The 26,819-nt window shown below is 43.6% G+C and overlaps 1 protein-coding gene across 1 annotated transcript; it reads left to right on the top strand.

Moving 5' to 3' along the window:
* Positions 1–53: 53 nt before the first annotated feature.
* LOC100713743 (liprin-alpha-1-like) lies at positions 54–20,917 on the top strand. The gene is made up of 10 exons (XM_063230004.1): positions 54–169; positions 3,602–3,683; positions 3,784–3,984; positions 10,992–11,167; positions 11,251–11,348; positions 13,836–14,011; positions 14,306–14,374; positions 15,073–15,238; positions 17,979–18,048; positions 19,189–20,917. The coding sequence occupies exons 1-9, from the start codon at positions 69–71 to the stop codon at positions 18,035–18,037; spliced, it is 1,128 nt and encodes a 375-aa protein (XP_063086074.1). The 5' UTR covers positions 54–68; the 3' UTR covers positions 18,038–18,048; positions 19,189–20,917.
* Positions 20,918–26,819: the final 5,902 nt, after the last annotated feature.

Genomic DNA, 26,819 nt, shown 5'->3' with positions numbered 1-26,819 from the left:
GTAAGTGGACGGCGGGAGTGGGTGGGGCTCGAAGGCGGGACCATTGAGGAGGAAGGGGCGCTGAGTGGATGATCGCCTTCAGCGGTCTGAGGCGAACTCTACTGCAAGGAAGGGAGGCGTGGGAGTCGAGCAGTGGAGGCGGAGCCAGCTTTGGGGGCAAGATCGCCACGTGGGTAAGGGCAGTGGCGGGAGGGGCACAGGGTGGATCCAGACACGGATTTGGGGGCGGATGGGGTTGTGGACCAGACCAGGGTGTGGAGCTCGCACCTGGCCAGGAGTTGGAGTATGGGCAAGGCATCAAGGTGTGGTTCAAGACTGGTGACCAGTGATTGAATATGTCATCCAGTTTCTTGTACGCTATATATCGGCGCCTGCCCCAACGCTCTCAGGTCTGGGAAACAAACCGTGCTTTAAATTCGTGGAAAGTGCCCAGAAAGCACTGAGGTCAGGCTGTGCCAATTGAACATTAACATCAAAGGAAAGTTAATTTTCATAACAAAGTTGCCTAGTTGTTAACAACTCAGAGGTAGCAAGGTTTAGATTTACTATTAAAACTACATGTCTGGGACATCCTACTATTAAAATTAAACACGTTTTGTCCTCTAAAAGAACTAGCTCGTTCACTGTTAAATGTAGGTAAAGAGTGAGATGACAAGAAAGATCATTTCAGTTGTCCTAAGAAAAGTGTATTGAGGTGACCAATGGGATGACCACTTAAGAATAGTATGATAAAACCCAGCCTGGTGACACATGCCTATAATCCCGGCACTCTAGGAGACTTAGCTAAGATAATTGTGAGTTAGAGCCCGGCCTGGGCAATTTAGTGATTTATCGATATCTTGTCTAAAAATAGAGTTTACTGGGAATGTAGCTCAGTGCAAAGGTCCTAGGTTCAACCACCAGTACCATAAAACAATAACTAAAGGAGACACGCTGTCATTTGTAATATAGATCAACTTGGAGGGTAAGAATCTAGGCACTGTAGGATAAATAACACATGTTCTTATTTATATACTGAAGATAAAAAAGTTGGTTTCATAGAAATGAGTGGTTACTAGAAGCTAAGTAAAGGGAAGAGGGGACAGGAGATTTTGGATTATGGGTTATAAAGAATGAGAAGAGAAAATTCAAAGGCTCCCAACACCGTGAAATAATCATGTTTAAGAAGTTGTAAATATTAATTACTCTGATTTGATAGTTACAACATATATATAATAAATTATCATGCTACATACCATCAATGTGTATAATTATGTTAATTAAAATGTTTAAAGAATATTGTAGGGCCCGAGGTTTAGTTCAGAGGCGTGTCTGGCAGGCAACCTTGAGGTCGTGAGTTCAACTCCCGGTACAAAAAAAATTGCAATAATAATTCACACAAGTTAAGCTTAAGTTCTAATAATTCAGAAGTGATATCCTCAACTACAGAAACAATCAAGGGGATAGTTTAAGTGGATTTCAGAGACATGAGGATGGAGATTTTATTTTATTTATGTTTTGGAGAGTACCAGGAATTGATCTTAGGATCTCACATTTGCTAGGCAGGCACTGCACTGCTGAGCTATATCCTTAGCCAGAGGATGAAGTTTTAAATGAAGAAGACCTGGTGATTGGTTTGATATTGGGGCTTAAACCAACTTTCTGCCAACCCATAACTCACATCATGGGGAGTCCAACAACCACTGCAGTCCTTCTTCCCAGCAGAAATCTCCCAGGCCTGGTCTTTACCATCAGGCTTCCTATCAGCCTTCTGGTCTCCTGAGCTGTGACCACTATCTCCTCTACAGAACTGCCTAAGCTGCTCTAGCTCTATGCATCCAGGCAACACATCCAAACCTTTCCAAACTCTGCCCACAAGCCATTTCCAAAGCCATTTCTTGAAAAACATGGTAAGGTATAGTCACAGCAAACAACCCCATTCTTCGGTACCAAATTCCGTCTTAGTTACTTTTTACTCATTGCTGAGACAAAATACCTGAAGCCCAAGTTTGGAAAGGAAAAGGTTATTTCTTACAGTTTTGGGAGGTTTCAGTCCACACTCAGTTGGCTCCAAGGCAGGTGGGCATGGCTGGGTCACAGTTCATGGTGGCTGCAAACAGCAAGTAGGAACAGGCAAAGAGCAAGATACACTTTCTTCCTACCATTACATCATATCCTGGCTCCACTCTTATGTGGGTGTAACACTGACACCATGAATCCAAGCACTAGACAATGAACCATCACAAATGCACAATGAAAATGCATGAGGCCTGGGGGCCACAGACATAAACCATGACAGTAGCCTACTACTTCTTGTACTTAGGAGCACACTTCTGCTGATCTGTTTCTCTGTGAATAGCTTTGCTTGTTTCAACTAGAAAATTGTTGTTGTTGTTGTTGTTCTTCTTCTTCTTCTTGTTTTTTTCTTGTTTCATCTGAGATAACACATTTGCTGCCTTCTCTGGTACAGTTACTCCCTGGTGATTGTTCCTGTAAGCTTAGCGGTAACTTAAGGAACTCTTAGTTGAAATTGTATATGAAACATTTTACTTAGGAACATAAGTTTCCAAAAGAAAGAAAAGGGGAAGAGAGACTGATTGACTGAGACTGACTAGGGTTTTTGTGTATCTGAAACATACTTGTCCTTTGTGTTCTAATGTCAGACTTACCATGCTTACAATGTTACTGTTTCACATAACTGTGTTACACAAATCACTTTTAGAGATGTTAGTATAGTAAAAGTGTGACTTGAGTCTTTAGAAATAAAGCATATATGAAACCTCAAATCACATTACGGAGTGCATGCAAGACTCACCTACCCACTTCCCTGCAGTACTGCCTTGGTATTGCATGAGTTTCTGTGCTGGTGATACATTCGGCATTGAAGGAGGTGTTGAATGGCTGGCTAAAGAAGAGATCAATGGGTTAAAACCACAGAATGACCCAGTGACTTATCAAGTACCCGTTTACTTAAAGAGCAGTGTACAATAGAAACTGTCCTCTGTTACTTGTTTGCTGTATTAGACGATAATCTTTTTGTGGTTAAAAGTCTGCATTACAGCTGGGAGTATGAAACACATCTATAATCCAAGCACTGGGGGAGACTGGTTACACAGAGTTTGAGGCCAACCTGGACTACATACATAGCAAGACTTTGTCTCAACATTCCCCAAACCACAACCACCCCCCAAAAACACTGTTTTTTAAAGTCTCTCACAAAATTAGGCACTGATGTCTCAACTGAGGTGTGGTTTCCTCTTCCTAGATACTGTTTCTTCATTGTTGAAGTAGGGTTTCATGTTTTCCCCTAATTGTCTTACTACCTTGGATATGAAAATTCTGCTTGAGTTTTATAAGTTGGTAGTAATTCTTCAATTCTCTGAAGTAATGGTGATTTGACTGGGAATCAAGAGAACTCTGTAGCATTTTTTATTTACTCAGGCATTCTCCATAGTATGTGTGTGACTGTCATTACAAGGATGATGTTAATAACATTAAAACTGTAGAAGATAAAAGGAACTGAGAATATGTGTTATACTTTTGAAAATGCTCAGAGACTGTTCCATTAACTTGTTGGATGTGTAACAGTGCTTCTTTAATTTGAATGTCTTCTTTTTCACAGGCCTGAGTTGCTGGAGGAAGCCCAGAGGCAAGGCTTACCATTTTCACAGTGGGACGGGCCAACCGTGGTTGAATGGCTGGAGGTACATCCCTTTACTACAGAGACCTATGCTACATGACACAAGCTTGTCGTGCATCTCCCGTCTCTACCTGATGTTCTGGTCTTTTCATTCTTCTTTCTAGCTCTGGGTTGGGATGCCTGCTTGCTATGTGGCTGCCTGCAGAGCAAATGTGAAAAGTGGGGCCATCATGTCAGCTCTGTCAGACAGACAGATCCAGCAAGAGATTGGCATCAGCCACCCTCTGCACAGACTGAAGCTGCGGCTGGCCATCCAGGAAACCCTGTGGCTCACCAGCCCTTCGGCTCCACCCACATTGAAAAAGGTATGTTCACAGAGGCTCTGTGTGCCCTCTGTGGAGGAGGAAGGCAGAGCCCACAAAAGCAGTAGCCTGCTAATGTTTCCGTGCTGCTTCCTAATCATACAGGGTGGTTTCAACTTAAAATTTCAGGAAAGCATAGTACAACCCCTAACTTGGAGGGGTTGAGTGATCCAAAGAAAATGTGTGAACTGCTTGTGTAAAAGTGTGGTTAAAGCCAGGCGTGGTGGCACATGCCTGTAGTTCCAGCACTCAGAAGGCTGAGGTGGGAGGATCACTGTGAGTTCTAGGCCAGTGGGTTACAGTGTGAGCAGCTTGAACTGAGTAATGAGATCCCGTTTCAGAAAAGACCAAAAAATAAATAATTAAATAAATGAATAAAACTTGGTTAGAAAGGCCTTCTTTAAGAAAGAAGGCTTTTTGAAAGGTAGAAAATTGATTGTCACAAATATACGTATGAATTTATCAAAACTGAGTAAGTGTAAGGACCTCTTGAGGAAGGAAAAGTTAACATTTTAAGTAGCATTTCATCCTTGAACTTTGATTTCTATTTCATAGTTCAAACAATAATTAGTACTTGTACGGTATATAAAGGTACTTGCTAAGCAAATTATATGCGGAAAATATTGTTTTTCTTCAAGTATACAGGTAGCAAAATATACAGATAAGCCCAGGAATGTATAAACCCTTGCATACAATCCCCGGGCATAAATAAGCACCTGGCTACGGCCCCTTGGCTATAAACTAGGTTGGGCTGCCCTTACTTTGTTGTGTGTGGCTTCTTTCCTTCAGTCTTGTGCGTGTGAGTGCATCTGCATCACTGCACATATAGGCGGGACTTACAGAGTAACTGTAATTTGTGGCAGTCCAGAGGTGCCACTGACATACAGTTGACATGCTAACAAGGGGTGGTCACCTCCCAGAAATCCACTGGTTCCTGGACAGTTCTAAGCTTCTCTTCTTTGTGGATGTCTTTTTTTCCCTACAAGAACTAAAGGAGGAAAAATGCTGAGTTTCCTAGATGCACTGTGGTTGTGTGTCACGGCACCAGCAGGTGCTCTGGGTCTTGGGAGCTGCATGTGTCTGTCCAACCATGCCTGTGCTCACAAAGATGCTGTCCACTTGGGGAGTAGTGAAGAGCCCTCAAAGAGCTTCCTGGTGACTCTTCTGATGAAACATTGGTGGTTATTAGAAGGGAAGAGCAGGCCAGCTCTTAAGTTGCAAAGTTCAGGGGTTTTTCATTTAGATGTTCAACAAACTCTTAGAGCTGTGTAAACATCCTTCTGAGCAGCAGAGCAAGGTCTGCCTACAGTAACTTTATACACAAAAAAGTGTGAAGATTTTGTTGTTAGAGAATTATGAAAATGAACAATAAGCCTTTTTTTTTTTTTTTTTTTTTAACGTATGGCCAAAGAACACTTTCCCTTGGTGGAATGTTTTGTAACCAGTATCAGTCTGTTCTGCAGCTATTTCCACATTAATGTGGGCTTTGTAGAAATGAAGATGCTGCATGGCTTTTTCAAAGCTTTTAAGAACCCTCTTTCAAAAGGGAGCTTCTGTGATTCAGTTGAACTATTGGCAAGGACTAGACCTCACATCAGAAAGACTCTCCATATCACCAGTTACAAACACAGAAATTGCTGTTCTTGGGGAGCTTACAGTGGGCTAGCAGAGTGGCCATCAGTCTCAGGTTTGACTCAGATGGTGACAAGTGCTTTGTTTTTGGTGTTTGCATTGTTTGGCTCTCCTGTGCTCACTATCTTGTGCCCTGGCCTCCTGGGCTTCCTCTGGCTTTGGATCATCTGCTGAAAGCAGCCACAGGAAGCCAAGGCCAGAGCATCCTGTTGTTAGCCTGTGTTGGGGTGAGACTGCTTTCTGTGTGTTTTGTTTTATTCTTTTGTTTTGCTGTACTGAGGCTTAAACCTAGTGCTTTGGGAGAGGCAGGCAAAAGCCCTATCATGAGCTATACCTCCAACATGGTGAGACTATTGAAAATACTGTCTATTGAATCATCAGTTACTGGGGAAAGTAACTTTTCAGAAATATAAAGTATGTTCTCATCCATACTTTTAAGCATGTGATCTGGAAATTGTGTGCTGTTCTCCTTATATTCCGACCACACTGTTGTTGTTTAAAAGAGGATGAGCCTGTGTTAATGATCTCTGGCTTTCTCTGTGGGTGCCTGAAATGAAAATGTGCAAAGAGTGACCTTTGCCTCGTGGCTCCTTACTGTGCCTGTGGCTCATATGTGCGTCCTTCTCCTTTCTGTCACGCTTCCCTTGCCCTGGATGTGGCTGGTGCACTGGGGTCACCTTAGACCACAGGAAATGTCTGGTTAACACATGAAGAGATGGAAACACTCGCAGCCACATCTCAGATGGTCAGTCAGCCCTGCAGCTCATGTTCCAAAGTGGGTTTCCTACTCCAGACCAAAGGGCCCTTTGTCTTTTGTTGAAAACAAAAGTTAATTTGCATTTGTTTCAAATATAATGTGTTCTTTTTAGGTTATTAGCTCATAGCGTATAGTCGTATTTGCATTTTTTAGATTTTTACAAGAATTTAGTTTATAGATTTGCCCCATTTAGAGAAGATGTAATTTGCTTCTCCTTTTGGAGAGACCTCCATTGAGCACTGCGTTGTGGTTGTCTAACGCCAACAGTCTACTGTATGAGGTTAGTTGGCATGGAAAAAGTCTGCTCCTTGCATGGAAAATTGAAATTCTTGGATTTTCATGAGTTTTTGCATGAGGCATTGATATTTTGAATGTTTTTCACTCGGTCAAGGTGCATGTTCCCTGCAGAATTAATTTGCTTACACTACTAAAGTTCACTAATACTAATAGTTATGTTCTTTTACATTCCTAACAACCTAACATCAGGAAGATGAGGAGGGAAGCTGGATAAGGTTGGAGTCTTTCTATAATATTTCTTCACTCTGTAGCAACAAAAAGCAATTGAGGATGTAAACTTGTGTGACCTGCTTTAGTAGGTGTTTTTCACACCTTAATTTATTCATAGTATCATTAATGACTTGAAGAATGTAATCAAATAAATCACAGGATTAAAGATTACATCTCATGGATAATTTTGAACATTTCCCATATGGGATCATGGAAATTACTTTGAACGAAGGTTGTTTTATTTATGAATAGAATCTTTTATACAAAGTCCCCTGGTTTAGGCAACTCCTGAGTTTATGTACATGTAGTTCGTTGCTGGGTTAGTTTTGTTCTAAAATGTACTGCTGAAAAAAATCATGAAATACACTTCTAAACCTTGAAAGTTGGCACGGGGCCTTTCCCTCTATGTCTTTATATTGTTATTTGACTAAGTACTGCCCTACTGTGTTGAGTTAAAGATCTTAGTAATGGAGTTCTCAGAAATTAAGGCTTATCACTTCACAGAGATTGAATTTCAGCTGCCTAACTCTTCACTACACAGAAAGCTCTGCCCCATGTTTTACAGTGTCTGAGTCAGATGACTTGGTTAAATTCCCAGCATCCCTCTGCCCTCTTGGGTCTTTGGTGGGCACAGTGCAGTACCAGGGGACTTGTAGTTCTTCAGCTTTTCCCAGGGGCACGGTATTCGGGGGCTCAGAAGAGTTAGCATATGTCTGAAAGCAAGTATAAATGAGTTAAGATTAGAATTTGCTGATTCCAAGATGATGCTTGAAACAGTTGCTTCTGTTTGCATTTCTAAAGGTTATTCAGTTATAGCACTTGGTTGTTTGTTTTGTTTGTTCTTTTGAAAAAAAGAGAGGTGGAACTTGGTGACACATATGGGTCATCCCAGGACTTGGGAGGTTGATCAAGCATGTTTGTTGCAAATTTGAGACCAGCATAGGCTACATAGTGAGTTCAAGGTCAGCCTAAACTACATAGTAAAATCCTGTCTCAAAATTACAAAAAGTTTAGAAACAAAAACTAAGAAGAAAGAGAATAGCTACTAACTGGGTTTCCCTCCCTGGGTTTAGATACTCCCTGCCTCTAGAATCGCTTAAATTCACCTAGTTAGAGGTCTCTCTACAGGACCAACAATGACCATCAGTGAATTAAGCAGTGCATTTCATAATTACGTAAGTTTCAATATATTCCAAAAGACAAAGTAGAATATGGTCACCACTTCAATATGAAATAGCATCAGAGACATAAAGTGTAGTTGAATAAGCTTAACATTTGCTTTTTGCAGTGACCATATAAAAGGGGCCCATGCAGAAGATTCCAGATTTACCCCACATGCAATGTTCTGCAGAAGCTTGGTGCACTTTGCCACCATCCTTTCCCAGACAGAGCTGCTAGGACAGAGCTATGCTAGCACAAAGCATTGTGCTTTGCCCGTGCTGGCACTGGGTGGCCTCGCTCCTGACTGAGCTTTGGAAGGAACACTCAAGTGTGGTCAGAACTGTTCGCATATCAGATGTAAGATATGACTGGCTGTGTAAGAAGGCTGTGCCAGCTGCCAGGAGCCATTAATGAGCAGGACAGCTGCAGTCCCACTCTCATGGAGCTCGCATTTTACTGACCTTGAGACTGAGCGTGACTTGTCCATGCTTGGAGCATGAGGTCCCTTTGCACACTTCTTCAGAAGGCTGTGGTGGCAGCCAGGGAGAGGAGGAGGCTCTCCCTCAAACTGAGTCTGAGCTGTCAGAATCTGCATTATCAGCAACTGCAAAAGTAGTAAACAGAGATATGGAGGGTTTGCTTCCGCACAGCTTTTTATTTGGAAGATTTCTTCTACTCATTAGAAGAGAGCATAGTCAGCAGGCCAGAAAACATCAAATATTCAGGCTGTGAGTCCCAGGCCCATGAAAGTATGACTCAAAGGACTGCATCATGGTAACATTGTTAGGTATCTTAATGGTTACCATAGTGGTATATTTGTCACTCATCATTTAAAGAAAGTTATGAAATCTTTTCTGTTAGAATTGGAACATTCCTCTTAGCTGAGCCATCCCTTGTATCTTGACTGGAACAAATAAAATACTAGAGTGGAATCCATTGTTCTAAACCAAACATGGAGGCCATGCATGGTGGTTTATGACTGTAATCCCATAACTCAGGAGGCTGAGGCTGGAAGATATCAACTTAGAGACCAGCCTGGGCCTAGTGAGACCCTGTTGTAAGGGGTTGGGGATGTAGCTCAGGTTAGAGTGCTTGCCTAGCAGGTATGAAACCCTGAGTTCAAGCCAGGAGAGGATGGATGGGAATGGATAGTTTTTATTTTAAAGGATTCCTCAATGTACCTTAGGATTCCTGTGAATGTAATTTAATCTTCCTTAGCTGGAGAGCATAACGAACCATTCTCTGTGAAGTGGTTGTATATCATGTCTATTTTTCATTGTACAGACCTTGGACATATTCTGTTGAATTGGTTGCTAAGGATTTTATGCAGTTTAGTGCCATTATATAAGATACTTCTAAAATCTCAATTTCCAGTTCATTTTGTATATTTAGAAATGTTAATTTTTGTGTATTCATTGTATATTCAGCAGCTTTGCTAAATTCATGTATAAATCCTAATAGCTATTTCATAGACTTTTTCAACAATGATAATCGTGTCATTTACTAATAAAGAGAGGTTTATGTCTTTCTCAACTCATGCCATTTTTATGTTTTTCCTGCCATTACAGTGGCCAGGTCTCCAGCACAGCCAAACATAAACGGTGACAGTGGACACCCCTTGTGCTTCTTTCCGTTCAGGGAGACATTTGGTCCCTCATTGTGAGGTTTTTAGCTGCAGGCTTTTGGTAGATGACCCTTAATAGATTGAGGCGGTGGGTCTTTCGTCCTAGAATGCTGAGTTTCATAACTGAATGATGGATCTTGTGCCACATAAGGTATTATGAGACATGGCTTTCTTTGCTGATCTCGTAATTGGGCAAATTTCATTGATTTTTTTTTTCCTCCTCAGTTGGTGAACCAACCTATTCCTGAGTCAGTAAACCTACTTACCATGATTCCTTATTTTTGGTGTAGTGCAGACTAGTCCCAAACTCGAAATACTTTTGTCTCAGCCTCCTGAGTGCTGGGTTTACAGGCATGCACCACCATACCACACCACAAAAAAGTACGTCCTGAAGCCAGATGTGATGATGCACCCCTGTAGTTGCCAAAACTCAAGAGACTGAGCCCAGAAGTTGGCTGTTATAATGTCCTATGACAATTGGGCATTAAACTAAGATGGACATCATACTAAGAGTGGCATCAATATCTCTTTGCATAGGGAGTGCTTGTGCATAGCCACTGCACTCAATCCTGGTAATATAATGGGAATCTCTGTCTTTAAAGGTTGTGGGGAGGGGCTGGGGATTTAGCTCAGTGGTGCAGCACCTGCCTTGCAAGCATGAGGTCCTGAGTTCAATTCCCAGTACCCCCCCCAAAAAAAAAAAAAAGAAAGGAAAAAGTGTAAGTTATATCTGGGTCAGATTGATTGACAGTATTGTTTTTGTCCGTAGCCTTCCTGATTGTTTTCCTTTTCTTAGTCCTTTTTGGTTTTTTGATTGGCACATTGAACCAGTTGTTAAGAGAGGAGTGTTGAAGTCTTCTAAATTTAATTGTATTTTTCTGTTTTTGTTCTTAGTCTCATTAGTTGTTCGTTTATCATTTTAAATTTACTTTTCCTGATTTTCAAATACACTTGTCATTTAGGAAGACAAAGTATTAAAAATAAAATCAAAACCAGCTAGAGCTCATTTGAATGATTTGAATTGATTCTTCAAACTTGTTCATGAGTCATGATCATTCTTTATTCCTATATTATTATATTGAAAACTAATTCAGAAAAGGAATTTATAGACAGGTATGATTTTTCTATAGCTTGGTAAATTGTCCTAAATGAGTCATAAAATTTTGCCAATATGATTTCTGTTGGATAAAACTTTAGGAATTTGAAAAGGTAGGAATGGGAGACCAAATATTTAGAAATTATGAAAAGCAATGTTGTCATTCATTTAGCCTTTAAGAATGTTGTCTAGATTAAAAATCTGAACTGATGTCACTCATTTGTTGAAATCAGACACTTGCATATGGGGACATGGACCACGAGTGGATTGGCAATGAGTGGCTGCCCAGCCTGGGCCTACCTCAGTACCGAAGCTATTTCATGGAGTGCCTTGTGGATGCTCGGATGCTGGACCACCTGACCAAGAAAGACCTGCGGGGGCGGCTGAAAATGGTTGACAGTTTTCACAGGTGAGGCAGTGCAAGTGGTTCTTCCTAACGGATCAAGAGACTTCACATTGCCACCGTTAAATAACCCCTTATTTTGTAAATAGGAACAGCTTCCAGTGTGGACTTATGTGCCTGAAAAGGTTAAATTATGATCGGAAAGAACTGGAAAGAAGAAGAGAAGAAAGTCAGGATGTAGTTAAAGGCAAGTACATTATGCCGGATGGATGCAGCACATGCCTGCTGCCTCCCAGGCAGCCTGGGTGATTGCCTGTTTGAAAAAGTATAGCAGCCAGCTGAGCTGGCACATACCTGCAATCCTAGCACTCTGGGAGGATATAGCAGCAGAGTCACAAGCCTAGCCCAGGCAGCTTGGACTCCGTGAAAACTTCTCTCAAAATGAAAAGTATAACAGGGCTAGAGATGCAGCTCAGTGCAAATCCCTGTGTTTATTCCTGAGTACCTCAAAAAGAAATCAAGGGCTTAGTGATAAGGCACTTGCTTACCACTTGCATTGCCCTGGGTTTGATCCCTAGGACTGAAAAAAAAAAAAAAAAAGCACAAAATAATCATACATTTATCTGGGAATTACACAAATTACAGTTCCAGCTACTAAGAATACTAAGGCAGGAAGATCACAAATTCAGGGCCGACCTGGCAATTTAGTGAGACCCTGTCTCAGAACACTAAAACTAGATTTGAAAATTAGGGGTGCTAAGAACGTAGTTCAGTGAAAAAAGACTTGCCTAGCATGCTCAGGGCTCTGGCTTCTGTCTCTAGTACCACAAAAAAATAAATCAGGGAAGACTTTTAAGTGGAAACAACTGGCTTGGCATGATAACAAGAGGAGGGATGAAAAGGGGTGCCCTGAGACAGTGTGTGCTTATCTCAGTCTGTAGGCTACCCTCTTGGTGCTGGCATTCTTTCATGTAGTTTTCCTTTTGTTGTTGTACACTGTATACGCTCTCTCAGAGATGCTGCCTTATGCTATTAGATCAGAGCAAGGCAAACAAGCCACTGCCTTTTGCTTACTGGATAGAGGTTAAAACTACAGCTTTGGGAGCTTTTTCTAAGGCCTGTGGCAGCATGCAGGGCACACAGTTCTGCTCCCAGAGGGAGGGAGAGGTCAAGGCAACCAATAGCCTAGCACCCATAATTTTGTAATTTATTTATTTATTTTGAGACAGAATTTCACTAAGTACCCTGGTCTGGGATTACACCTGTGACCCTCCTGCCACAGCACCCATACTAACTGGGATTGCAGTCCTTACAGAAACCACAGAGTGTCCTGTGGGCAAAGGAAAGACATGTCAGAAACAGGCCAGGAGGAAGGAGAGGGCATGGCAGCCCCCTCAGTATGACAGGGACAGGCATCTTCTCTGAAGACAACACTGAATGTCATGCTCACGAGAGTCTCTCAGAATTCTCGGTAGTTACTAATAGCACTGCAGTGATGAGAAGAAATGAGACTTACTGAATAATGATCAAGCACTGTGTCAAGTCTTCCATAGTTGATTCATTCAGGCTGCATCGTGGTTCTGTTATTTTCATCCTCATTCTGATGTCTTTTTCTAAATAAAATAAAGGATTATCTATTGGCCAGGGATGTAGCCCTGTGGTAGGACACTTGCCTAGTCTGTGCAAGGCCTGGGTTTTAATTCTTTTAAAACAAAGAATACGTTGAGGTCTATTTAGAAAAGAAAGTCATGGCCGGGGATATAGCTCAACAACAGAGCGGCTGTCTGGCAAGTGCAAGGTCATGAGTTTGATCCCTGGTACCAAAACAAAGTTGAGAAAAAAAAATCAGACATGAAATGTATTAATCCATTTAATTTGTTTTCTATATCCCCTCTCCATATTTTGTCAGTTGGCAAAAGCAGTCTTTGAAAAGATTGGTGGTCAGATATATTTTTACAGAGTGGCAATTTTTTGGTCTGTAATAGAATACATTTAATAATTATCTTTGTATGATATACGATTGCCAAAATCTAGTATGCTGGAATGTCTTTAAAATTCTTTCTTTGTAATATATTAAGATGTTGATATGACCAAAGCTTCAGAAGCACAGGGGCTGGGGTATGGCTCAGTGGCTTAGCACCTACCTGGTAAGCACAAGGCTCTGAGTTTGATTCCCAGTACAACAACAAGAAAAAGTAAAAGAAAACGAAGGTCAGAAGGTCAGAAGCAAAGAGTTTGTGTTGAACTCAGCAAGGTATCTGAACTGTCATGGTATCTGCCCCTTTCATGATGGAGAAGCATTTCAGGAGACTCTGGGGTCTGTGTAGGAAACATGCTTATACGTGCTAGGTCTGACTCTGACCCTCAGCCTGATGTTTTTGCAGTCTTAGGATTGAACCCCAGGCCTTGTATATACTAGGCAAGTGATCTGCCACCAAGCTACATCCTCAGCCAATCATGCTGTATTGTTCCCTGAATATATCCTATCCACAATCTTACTGTGACACCTGAGTGCACTAGGGGAGGCTTCTAAAGGGAAAGTTTTTATTAGAATGAGGCAGAACCAAAACAGCTGTGTCTAGGTGTGTGTCTGTCAGTATTTGTGAGTGTGGAGTCCATTTTCAGGAGCTGAGGGATCAAGATCCATGCTAGGAATCTTTCCCCTGCATTGCAGGACATGTATGATGAAGAGGTTTTCTGAAGCCACATTTACAGTTGTTTTGTTCTTTCACAGATGTGCTTGTTTGGAGCAATGATCGAGTGATTCGCTGGGTCATATCCATTGGCCTTAAAGAATATGCAAACAACCTCATAGAGAGTGGGGTTCATGGCGCACAGCTGGCCTTAGATGAAGCCTTCGATTACAACACATTGGCCCTGTTGTTACAGATCCCGACAGAGAACAGAAAGGTGACAACGGAGTCTGTGCCTCTGTCTGCTTAGCCACAGTGTTCGGTTTTTCTGTGATTCTAGAATACTTATTTTTCATTTGAATGGAGAGAAAATTTAACTCTAGACAACTAGTAATCACTTTCCATAACTAATCTATAATATGGTAGTTCAAAATAAGCAAATGCTTGATTTTTCACTATCTTTTCTTTCCAGTTTGTGTTGCAAGCATGTGAGTCTTTGAAGTCTTTGTTTTAAAAAATTGTAATGTGTAACATCCTTCAGATATATTTAGTTGTTGTTTTGTTACTTCAGGCTCGAAATGTCTTGGACAAAGAATTTGCCGACCTTTTGGTCCTTGGGACTGTCAGACGTTTTGATGTTGTAAGTTTTCAGCTTTTTTCTCCTCTCACTGCTAGGAATCAACCTCAGGGCTTCACATATGCCAGTTGAGTGCTCTACTACTGATCCTTGCTCTTGGTCCACTACTTAATTTTTGGCAACCTTCAAAAATTATTTCTATATTGTCAAACAGATTGCAGCCTGCGATCAAAGTCTTAAGTTGTGTTTTGGTGACAGCTGACTGTCCTGCCCCAGTTCTTCTGTTTGGAAGGCTTCTTTCAAAAGTATATTAAATTTCCCCTCATGCTAAATCATGACTAACCTGTTGCCATACATTACGATTGTCTTCAGTGAGCTCCAAGAGTACTTGATTTTCACAAAGAAGATGGAAGCTGAATCTGGAAGCAAAGCATTTGTTGGATTATTTGTAGCCAGAATATTTTGAAAATAAATAAAAGTACACTATATAGCAGGCAAGAGCTTGTCCACAGTAAGAAATAAAATATTCCGATGGGTGAGAAAATCACATCCCTGGTGCCCAGGACTGCCCTCGTTTCTCCAGTTGGGGCCCAGCAGGAATGTAATCATGTTTCCTCTCACACTGAAGTTCCAGTGTGTGCAGCACATTGGAAGGTCACCAGGAAAGGCTAAGTAAAGCAAAACAGTCAGGGGCTTAGGAGTCCTTCTGAAGGACAGTTATCTTTATTAGAGTGTGCCTGTTCTGTGTTTTCATTTGCCAGGAGGATGACAAACACTTTAGGAGAGCACCTTCATGGAGAGAGAAGGTTAGAGAAAAGGCCATTCACGGCGTGGCAACTGGGTCATCAGAGACACTCCCTGCAAACTTCCGAGTCTCTTCTTCCAAGTCTTCCCGCTCTGTGCAGCCCAATGAGATCCAGATGGATGGTATGTGGTGGGCCATGTAATGCAACACTGGCTGGGAGCATGTGCGCGCTAATAATTACCTAGAGTGGCCATTGTATGTGTTACAAAGCATCTGAGTTTGGTTGCATGCCCAGGTGTCAATGGTTCAGGATTAGCCCTAACATTTGTTGGAAAATGGTTAACAACAATAATAGAATTTTTTAAAAATCTGTCTGGTTGAACCTTAGCATCCTTGCCCAACTAATAAAGTGGAGCACCCATCTGTGCTCTCAGGGCTGAGGCTGATGCACCTGTGGGGTGCAGTGTGTGGCAGGCAGCACTGGCTTGCCAGGAAAATTGCAGTGTGACACTTGGGACTTCTCTCCACACTAGAAGAAATGGCAGAGTAAACTTTAGCTCACAACTTCCAGCTTCTGCCAACTCTGTCTTTCCTTTTCCCTTCCCTCCAGTGTTATCTTTCCATATACTTACCTTGTGCCACCTGAAGAGGGACAGGGAAGAAGGCAGAAGCCTTGTGGAGACCGCTAGGGCAGCCCTGCTGCCTTCTCAGTGAGAGATGGCAAGGCATTGACCTTTCCAGTGCAGTCGGGATGGCCCTTATGTAACTGCTGACTGAAGAGTGCAGTTGGCTGAGAGGAGACCTTGAGTCCCTGACAGTCCTGCCCACCTAGTAAAAGGCACTGATAGGGTCCTGAGAGAGCCCACATCCACATCCAGCTCTTGTGGTAGCAGGGACATGACCTTGAGCAAGTCATGCAGCTGTGCCTCAGTTTCCATATCTGTAACTTGGGCATCATAGTAATGTGATTTTGATGCTTCAATGTGTCATGTGGGTGAAGCTGATGGAGTCCTGAGCCTCGTGCATTGCTGACAATCTCAGTGTTAGGTGGAGACTTCATTCCTTCTCATTCCTGATGTACATGGTTGTGCTGTATAAACTGTACCAGTGGGGTTGTTACAAGTTTCCTGTTGTTAGCCCCCTGTGTAGGTAGTTTTCCTTTTTTCTCTTTCTTGCCTGTATGAAAATCAGAGAAAAATACATTTATATAAACTTTTTAAAGCTGAACACTTTCCAGTGTGTCTTTTAACTAGTAAGTTCTTAAGAATTAACACTTTCTCCCTCAAGGTGTCTTACAAATGTTGGCAAGGCATGGAAGTGCATGCCTGTAATTCCAGTACTTGGGAGGCTCAGGCAGGAAAATCATGAATCTGAGATGTATGTGAATCATAAATCCAGGTTAAGGCTATACTGAGCTTCATAGGAAGACCTTGTATCATAAATAAAATAGATAAGTAAGTAAGCTGTGACGAGCCTTGAGCTTAATTTCCATTGGCTTACTAAATAGTCTAAATGAGTACTCTGTTGTTTTCCCTGTACCTTCAATTTCTGTTTCACTATAAGAATCACATTTTCTCTCTGAACATTGCAAGCAATATTAACATAGCTGGGTGTGGAGATCACCTGTAATCCCGGCACTGGGGAAGCTAAGGCAGGAAGGTTGCTGAGAGCTCAGTACCAGCCTCGAATTCACAGGGATTGTAGGGCCAGTGTGAACTACACAGGGAGACCTTGTTTCAACAAAACAAAACAAAAATAAAGGGTAGTATTAATGAGTTTGTTTGTTGTTGATTTGTTTTTTTGGTGGCATTTTTGTGGTTGTGGTTGTTGTTTTGGGGTTTGGGGTGGTACTGGGGAGGGAGCCTTCTACCTGTACTACACACCACCCCTTCTTTTATTATCCAGAAAGGGTCTTGTTGTCCAGGCCTGGTTTGAACTTGGAGTTTTCCTGCCTCAACCTCCCAGAGTGCTAGGATTACAGGCATGTGCAGGCAAACTGTGTAACACTAAATTTAAATGGATTGAATAGAAAAAGTTGTCAGGGTAAATTACATAGAAGATGTCTATGCCACATTGGTAAGAAGGTGGACTGTTACAAATGACTTGCGAGGTGGAGAGTATAAGATAAATTACAGCATGTCTCCTAGACTTTAGAATGAAGGTTTACAATGACTGCCCAGTCTTACCAACACGGCCAGCTATCTGTCTTTTCTAGAGCTATGGCAAGATGTTGCTAAGAAGTATTCCTGGTATACTTGCAGGAAAACAAAACACTGTACAACTGGGAGTGTAAATATCTGCAGAAGATGTTGCAAGCTCTTTACCCAGTTTGTGACAGGGCTGTACTGCCTGTTTAGCCACCCAGTGTTTGTCAAACAAGGACCCCTGCCTCCGTGTTCTCCATCCTTTTTTGTAGAAACTGAGACAAGCTTTAGTCTTCTGAGAAGCACTGGCCATGGCCTCTGGGCTGTGCCTCTTTGCCTGCAACCCACCCTGAGAGCAGTGCCTGCAGAGCAGCTGGGGTTCCCTCCTCCCCTTCGTGCTGCTGATTCACCCCATTCATTCCTGGAGGTCTAGCTGTAGGGCACAAGGAAAAGTCCAGTTGCTATATCAAAGTGTGGCTTAAGGAGCTGCAGAGTAGCTATGTTAGGTGGTTGTCCTCTCTGTATGTGCACACTGAGGTGGTTTGCACTTCCAAGGGGCCCTATTGCTATTTTAGGTGCCAGTGTCCCCTTGGGTGGTGACAGAACCACTCTGGGCAGCCCTCTGATGCTCTTGCCTCACTCTCCCAGGCAGTCTTAGGATTCCTCAGTAGACACCATTGTAGGTGTGGAGATGTGTGTCTTACCTGTGCCCCGTGTGAAGTGTTAAAACTAACAGCACTTTGTTTTTGCACACTTCCTCTCATGGTTGTTGGAACAGGCAGTGTATCAGAAACACAGAAGTTGGATTCTGCGACAACCAGGACTTCCTCCTGTTAAGCCTCCTGTTGGTGAGTAGAGAGCAGCGTAATCCCTGGAGATCATCCCTGTACAGCAGGGTGAAGCTGTAACAGGGCTAACAGTGTGGGTTTAGACCATGCCAATTTACATGGGGAACTTCAAAATGACAGAAATAGTAGCTCTGTACCCATCAAGGCGATTTTGGTTTTTAGCTGACCATAAAGAGGGCTGTGTGTCATTTTTGTTCTGTTAACTTTTATTTTTATTAGTAAGTTAGTTGTACTTAAATTCATCATGGAGAGTTGGTACCTGTACTAGGACATCTTAAATCTTTTTACCTCCCCTCTCCTGTGTCCCTTGTGTCTCCAGTTTTAAAGAAAAACACGTTCGTCCCCATTTTTTCCTAAAAGCTAAAAATGCCTACTCACTTGAAGTGATGATCTGCTGATGCCATTGTTGGGGGGTGGGCAGGAAAGCAGCAACTGAGGAAAAAAGCACCCCAAAAGCTGACCACACCAGGAGGCCAGAGCCTGAGATTGGGAAGCATCTCTTCCACTGTGTTTATACACAGTGGTACACAGCTCCTATACTGGCTTTGTTACAAACACACATGTACGCACACATATATGGGGAATTGAACCCAGAGTGTTCCCACTGTGCTATATCCCTAGCACCCCATCCCCTTTTTAGTGGGGACAGGGTCTTCCTAGATCATCTAGTCCTTGTTCAAACTTGCAATCTTTCTGCCTCAGCCTTCTGACATACGGGATTGCAGACGTGCCACCATACATGGCAGACATTTTAAACACAAAGCTGCATTGCCATGCCTGGGCGCCAGTGAGCCACTTGTGTCCTCATGGTCTAGAGCTCTGACTGACTGATGGCAGAGGTGTCATTGACCCGTGATCAGAACCCCAGCTGGAGCTCTGCCTACTGTGCTTGTGTTCAGTGCCTCAGCTGGAATCTGGGATGGGCTCCATAGTCTTTTAACTTTAACTTTTAAAACTGTCACAAAATGTAAAACCTCTCTAGTCCATGAGCAGGGTCCTCAGTGTTCTGCCTGCTGACGCTCCAGCAGGGAGGAGGCAGGAGGCCTGGGGAAGTGGGCCCCAGCGTGTGTGTCTGAAGTCATGGTCCTTTTCCAGGTGGTTTGTGTTAAGAGAGGCTTTCTGTTTGTTTTTATCTTCCAGTTTTCCTGAACTACTTCTACAGATGATATGCAGCATTTGGAATCCAACAGAGACTACATTTTTTAATTCAGTCGAATCGCTATCTGTTAATACTTGTTATATGGAGTCCTAAGATATTTTATAACAGAGTTTTTAATTAGTGAAAAATTCATCAATAACATAGAGAAAATATTTTAGAATTTAATGTTTCTTCTATTTTTGTAAACTTAGGACTTTTCATTTATATAGTTACTTACTTTTTCATCTATGTTTAGATATCTCTGGAAGCAATTCATGTTCTTATATCTAATTTTAGTCTTTCAAATGAATGTACTGTAATGCTTGTATGTATAAACCGTATGAACAAATACACGGCTTTTGTAAATTGTGCACATATTGTAATTATTACTATTTAACTTTTTAATGATAAGCCATCCCTGAAAAAATTAGTTTACTACACTTTTTTTTTTAATTTTGTTACTTTTTTTTTTTTTTTTTGGTCTTTTTCCTTTTTATTGGTACCAGGGATCGAACTCACGACTGCCTGCTTCCAAGGCAGGTGCTTATGCCGCTGAGCTAAATCCCCAGCCCCTTTTTTTGTCTTTTTTGTTTTTATCGGCACTAGGGATCAAACTCAGGACTGCCTGCTTGCAAGGCAGGTGCTTATGCCACTGAGCTAAATCCCCAGCCCAGTTTACTACATTTATAAAATTGTTGTGACATAAGCAATGTGCATTATCCTTCACCTTGCTCTACATCAGTCATTTTAAAATCAGGAGACTTCATTCCAAGCAGTTGTCATATTTTGAGGTTGACTGACCTTAACTGTTCTTTTTTTAGCAAGAAATCAGAGTCTAATAAAGTCGGGACTGAACCGTTGCACCAGAGCACTATAGAACTTTCTTAGCACTGGTTCCCTTTTCCCCATCCTGTCTCTGGACTTGGGGAGCTTGTCTTCAGAGACTTGACCAGAAGCCATGAGCTTGGAGCTGCTCTCAGCAGGGCTGGAGTGGCCAGGGGTGGACCCCAGCCTGGCACCTTCCCTGCCTCTTTCCTGTGAGCATGTGGAAGGTGCCTCCAGCTATTCTTAGAGGACCAATCACTGAGCACTGTGCTCACATCTCACAGACATTGGTGCATGAGCAGATGAGAGCAGGAAACCCTGAAAATAAAGTTGTACAACTCTAACTAATCAAGGCCTTATTTTTCATATGTCAGTCACCTTTTTACATTGGTTTATAAACATGTTTCAACTAGTCATACATTTTTAGATTTTGATGACATAGCCATTTTGGATTGAACAAGTAGCAAAAGCAACTTGCTTTTCACTGGCATATTAAAAAGCCAGCAAGGAAGGAGTCAGATCAGGGTGCATGTTATTTATTGTGCAACTGATACATGGGTAGAGGCAGCATGCCTTTTTAATTTAGTTTATGCAGGGGCTGGGGATTTAGCTCAGCGGCATAAGCGCCTGCCTTGCAAGCAGGCCGTCGTGAGTTCGATCCCTGGTACCGATAAAAACGAAAAAGACAAAAAAAAAAAAAAAAAAGAAAAAAAATAATTTGGTTTATGCATACAATTCACTTGTACAATCCATATTACTGCCCTTTTTCTATTAATTTTTGTGGAATTTTCTGAGTATGTAACAAAGTATACAGTCATATACATATATATACTTTTGAACTATTTTAATCACAGTATTATTTATTGCTTTCTTTCAATAAAGTTCTGAATCATTTTTCACTGCCAATGAAGAGTTCTTTGAATAGGCCAAGATTTTGTTAAAAGTTAAGTGCGGCTGGAGTGTGTGTGTGTGTGTGTGTGTGTGTGTGTGTGTGTGTGTGTTACCAGACATCGAACTCATAACCTCATGCTTGCCAGGCAGGCACTCATGACACTGAGCTAAATCCCTGTCTCAGGCACAGCTGTTTTGCTTCCTGCTCCAGGCAGGTTCTCTGAAGGTAGTGTCGCTATGGAAATCACCGGACAGAAAGCTGGATGACATAAGTGTAGCTGGGCATGAGGCAAGAGAAGATGGGGTCCTGCTGAAGATTGGGCCTGGTTAGACCAGGGCGGGGAGGCGCCCCCAGCACAGTTGGGGGTGGGACACTGACAAGCTCAGCTTTGCCTGCTGTGTCAGACCCTTTGTTCATACAGTGTTACCCTCCTGTTTTCAAGTTTCACATGGCGCATCTCAGAGTAATCATGGGTTTGAGCTCTTGGTTCTCAGCCTTTTCCCCTGCAAACTGTGTGTTTTTGAATGGGGTTTGCAGAGCAGAGAGAAGAGGCCAGACTCTCCAGCGTTCCTTGGTGTGTCCCTGGGTGGTAGGTGAGTAGATGGCCCATATCCTAGTGCTATTGCTGCTGCTATTCTGGACACCCACATATCACTTAATGCATTTCAAATATCCCACATGCATTTATGTCTCATTTCCTGGCCTTAATTCCCTAGTGACAATGATTAGTCAGTGATTTTGCCTTCCAGTCATCTGTCGTATTTCATGAGGGAATTTACCCCAAGGATCCCAAGAGCCATGGCTGCTCGGGCCCTGGTACCCGACGCTGGGACCCCACGGTGAGCCCTGCTTTCCCCACAAAAACAGGTCCCAGAGACTGAGACAACTTGTCTCCAGCTTCCAACCCCTAGCCTTCATTTTCCTGGTCCTCCTCCCAAATTCACATTTTGGGGGGGTGGTGTCAATGTTTCACTATCTTTTTCGTTTACCTTTAAAATTATGACTTTTTTTTTTCTTTTGGAGACAGAGTCCACTATGCAGTTCAGGCTGGCCTTGACCTCACAGCTGTCCTCCCACCTCAGCCTCCCCAGTGCTGGAATTACAGGAGTGCGGCACCCTGCCCAGCTGTGTTTATGAGTTTTTATGGCTCTGCTGTAGTTCTAAAGTTTGCTACCTCTCATCGATGACTTTAGACCACTTACATTTAGTATTACTGATATTATTTGAGTACATCTACCATTTTATTTTTTATGCATTTGTATTTAGTCTATAGTGCCTTTCCTGGGTTCTTTTTTTTTTTTTTTTTTTCTGGTCTTTTTCGTTTTTATCGGTACCAGGGATCAAACTCACGACTGCCTGTTTGCAAGGCAGGCGCTTATGCCACTGAGCTAAACCCCCAGCCCCCTTTCCTGAGTTCTTTTGGGTTTTTGGCCATTTTTAGCGTTCCATTCAAATCCTCTTTCATTCAGCGTTTGGCTATGGAAAAACAAAGACTAAATCTCAGCCTCTGCCACAATAGCACGCTAATCGTGCAGTCTCACAACATGCAGGGGACATGCGTGTCACTCCACATGCACCGCACTGCCGAGGCCCGCCTTTGACAGAAACGCCAACCCGCGTTTAAGGTGGTTTCTTTGGCAATCCTCAGGCAGCTCTTGCTAGATGCCAGGCTGGTTCTGAGAACTTTCCAGGCTACCCAGAGTTGGTATTTGCCACTTTGAGTTGAGCATAAAGATCTTAACCCCATGCCAGCGCCTGTTAATGCATTTGTCATCGTGTCAGATGTACACAAATCAAAAGGTCCTCAGAAATGCCACAGTTTTCACTCTCAACCCTTGTACTGGAGGGAACTTCGGACGGAGAAGTCTGGTGTAGTGATCCACAGAGCACTCCCCTGTCACAGCAATGCCCCCGGCTTCCTTCCAGTGTATTTCCCTCTGCCCAGGAGCATCCTATGGGATTGCTGTTAGAGTCACTTTGCTGGCAATGACGTCCTTCAGTTTTTCTCCACCTGAGGACATCTTTCGTTCACCTTTATTCCTAAACAATACCTTTATGGAAGATGGAATTTTTGGCTGGGCTTTATTTTTTTTCTTGTAGCACTTTAAAAATATCGTTCCACTTCATGATTTCTGATGATAAATCTGTAGTCAGAGCTGGGCGTGGCGGGATATGTCTGTAACCCCAACACTCAGGAAGGCTAAAGCAGGAAGGTCATTAAATCTGAGCCTGGTGTTGACAACTTAGTGACTTAGTGAAACCCTGTCTTTATTTGTTTAGTTATTTATTTTTTTTATTTTTTAAAATGCAACCTTCAGGCTGGCCTTGAGCTCACTTTGTAGATCAGACTGGCTTTAAACTCACCAGAGATCCTCCTGGGTCAGCCTCCCAAGTGCTGAGATTAGAGGCATTCGCCACCATGCCTGGTGTTTCGAGGCCCTGTGTTTAGATTAAAAAAAAATTTTAAAAGGCTGGGCTATAGCTCAGTGTGAAGGCCCTGGGTTCAGTCTCCAGTAACCACACACACACACCACACCACACACCACACCACACCAAAAGTTCTCTCTCTGTCTTTAGCTTTAGTAGTTTGGTTATGACAATTCCTGACCTTATCTTGTTTGGTAACTGAGCTTTTTGAATCTTCACCTGTGTCTTTCACCAAACATGGGGAGTTTTAACCATTTATTTCTGACCAAAATGTTCTCTAACTGTACTCTTTCCTCCTTCCTGACAGGAACGTTAGCTCCTTAGTATTGTACCACAGAGTCCTGAGCTCGTTTCTTCATTGTTTAAATCTCTTTCCTTTCTGTTGTTCAGACTGGGCCGTTTATATTGATCTGCCATTTACATTGTTATTGAGTCTACTGATGTATTGGGTTTGCCACTGGATTTTGTCATTTCGGTTATTTTTTTATTTGTTTGGTACAGGGATCGAACCAGGACCCTGTGCTTGCCAGGCAGAGCCGTGCGGCTGAGCCAGATCTGTACTGTCATTTTGGCTGTTACACATTTCCTGCCTCTAAAATCTCAGCTTGGCTCTGCGTGTGATTCATCTGCTCCCGCTCCGAGGTGGTCTGTCTCTCTGTTCATCGCTCAGGAGTTTGCCCTTTCTTTTCTAGAGCTGCCTATAATGGCTGCTTTTGTGTCTCAGTATCAACTGTTGTGTCCTCTTGGAGCTGCTACCTCTTGATTTTCTTTTTGTCTTTTCCCTTTGGAGATACTGAGATTCTCGTTCAGCTCCAAAGATTGAGTAACTTTGGCTTATATCCAGACCTCAACAAATAGTGTGTGATGGGACAGGATTCTTGCTTAAATCCTATTTGAATACTGATTTTTCACTTGCTTTAGCAGGAGGCCTGCTTGCTGGGGGCCAGGCTGCAGGTTTGTCTCTCTCCTCTCAGCTGTGGCTTCAAGATCACTTCCATTTGTGAGGCTTTGCACTGCTGTCTTGGACTGAAGGCCAAACTGGAGCTCCATAGCTCAGTTCTGAAATCCCTGGGTATTAGCACAGTCAGCTTTAGGGTAAGTTAGGTAATGACACAGGGAGACATAGTAGCCTTCTGTACTTGACTAGAGCAGAAACCACTCCAGCTTGTGATTCTGTGCAAGTGCTTTTCTTGTCACCCACTCATTTGCCAATTTTCTGTCTCCCCATCTGCGCACCTCTCTAGGATGTGAGCTTCAGAGTAGCAGGAGCTTTGTGCCTGTGGGGAACCAGGACATCGCACCACCTTTAGGGCTGCCTGGCCCACTGAGCATGCTCTGTAGAGGTTCGGAGTGATTTAGTCTCCCCTCCTAGTCTTCAGGGCTCTGGAGACAGCCGCCCGTCTCTTTTCAACTCCTCTTCCTCAAACTCTTGCCCCGTCAACACACGGCTCTACACATCGCTCAGAAGCAATCTCCAGGTTGCCTGGTACCAAAGGGTCAGGCCCAGAGAAAGCCAGAGATACCTGGTGGAAGAGCAGACAGCACTATCTGTAAGGGGGATTACTTCCATCGAATGTGTCAGAAAATCCCCTCCGATCAGCTGTGACAGGGAGAGAATTTATTGCTTTGGGTCAGTGAGAAATCCAGAGGTAATGCTGGCTCTGCGTGAGACTCGGTCTGCTGACTCAAATGTGCTCCCAAGGTGGGGAAGTTGCAGGTAGAGAAGGACATGAAGGTCGGTCCGTAGGGGCCCCAGACGTCCCCGACCCTGGCTCCCCTGCTAAGGAGCAGGACAAGCTCTCCCTCTCCATGTCTCCCTGGCTCTAGCCTGCTGCTGTCTCACAGATCAAATTCACCCAACTGTCAGATGGGGTAGGCGAGTGTAGCGGGGGTGGACTCAGGAGAGGCTGAGTGACGTGGTGTTTGTAGTGTGTATCACAGCTAGGGTGTGCATGAGCTTCAGGCTCCAAAGACGACAGCTGCCAGGAGAGAAGAGGGACTCTGTGGGCGAAGAGCTCAGAAAGCAGGAGCCGTGTGCATTGTGTGTATATGCGCGCGCGTGTGTGTTTCCCCATTTTGGCCTCCGTGAGAGGACAAAGGTCTGCCAATTTACTTATTGCTGGCAAAGCTGACATAAATGGGCAGGTGAAGGTCCAATCTGCTTTTCAGACACCCAACGCCACCACGTCCTACTGCACCTTGGTCCAGGCCACATCGCCCTGTCCTCAGCCTTGCCCCACGAAGTCCATCTGGCTGCTGTGTTCAGATCTCCAGCCTTCAGATGGCAGGTCTGGATTTGAGTCACTCATTCTTGAGTTTCCCAGGAGGATGTGGGGATTCATCTAAAAATGTACCTGAATCCACAGGTCCCCAGGGGCAGCTGGGGAGTCAGTCCACAGAGGACGTGTCTGGGTAGGAAGAACACTGGCACACTTCTGCTCTGTGTTGCCACAGTGCTACCCATTCCCTGGCCGTGGCACTGTTGGAACTTGAATGTAATGGCAGGGCGCAGAGATGCAGGGGTCTTCGAGCCACCTGACTGCCCTGCACAGTGACAAAGCCCTCTGCTGGCAGATAACACCTCCAGCTCTTCACTGAACAGACAGGCTTCCCAGCTGCTCCTGAGCCCACGCTCCTCTGCCAGCTGTCACTGATGGCGCTGGTTCCATTTGGGCTGTTCTGACCTCACACACGAGACCACAAAATCACAGAGCTCTGAAATCGTCCTCCTCTTGGGCTGCCACCCCTCATCACGCTGAGCACCAGGCTCAGGAACTGCGAGGAATTTCACCTGCAGTGGATCTGATGAAAAACACTCGGCTGGTGCCAAGAGGTCTCGAGGCTGGGGAGGAACAGGTCCTGCCCCATCCCTTGCCACGGTCCTGCAGTAGGGAGTCCCAGCCCCAGGGCAGGCCACAGTGACAGTCACTGCAGGCGCGTCATCAGCATGGGCCGCAGGTCACCCCATTGCTATTCACCCGCCCAGCTCTCAGGTCAGCTCAGGGTGGCCTAGCCTGGCTCATTGACACCAAAGTGCCAGAACTGGTTTTCAGGATGTTTCTCGCTCCTTGACAGTGCCTTCCTGTTTTGGAAGCTAGAGGAGCATTTGAAAAAGAGGTTTCATTTTTTTAAAAAAAAAATCCCACCAAGAGTCCACGGGTTGAAGAGAAGGTGGTCAATCGGTGGCAGAGACATCTGTCCCCTCTACTCAGACTAACATGCCACGACCCTCAGATTTTGGCCTCAGCGACACTGAAGCTGTTTTCTCTCCAGTCCCTGTACTTTTCTCATGTGTCAGAAACTATGACATTGTCCAGGCGCATGACACATCTTCAGAGCAGCCTGGATGAGTCTGGAAACACACCCTCAGGCCAGTTCGTCCTCTCTGATTCCATCCTGGGAAAGGATCCACCAGCACGGTCAGTGGTTAAAAACAGAAAGGCAGAACCTAGGAAATAAAGATTCTGCCGAGAAATGAGTCACAGGGGG

This window comes from Cavia porcellus, unplaced genomic scaffold (assembly GCF_034190915.1).
Source record: "Cavia porcellus strain 051 isolate PalLab524CR breed Dunkin Hartley unplaced genomic scaffold, mCavPor4.1 scaffold_18, whole genome shotgun sequence".
Taxonomy (NCBI): Eukaryota; Metazoa; Chordata; class Mammalia; order Rodentia; family Caviidae; genus Cavia; species Cavia porcellus.
This window is presented reverse-complemented; position numbering and strand designations above follow the sequence as displayed.

Coding starts and splice junctions, on each gene's coding strand:
- LOC100713743 (XM_063230004.1), top strand. CDS start 69: ATGATCGCCTTCAGCGGTCTGAGGCGAACTCTACTGCAAGGAAGGGAG. Junction 11,168..11,250: donor ATGGTTGACAGTTTTCACAG/GTGAGGCAGTGC, acceptor TTTTGTAAATAG/GAACAGCTTCCAGTGTGGAC. Junction 14,012..14,305: donor TCCCGACAGAGAACAGAAAG/GTGACAACGGAG, acceptor TTGTTACTTCAG/GCTCGAAATGTCTTGGACAA.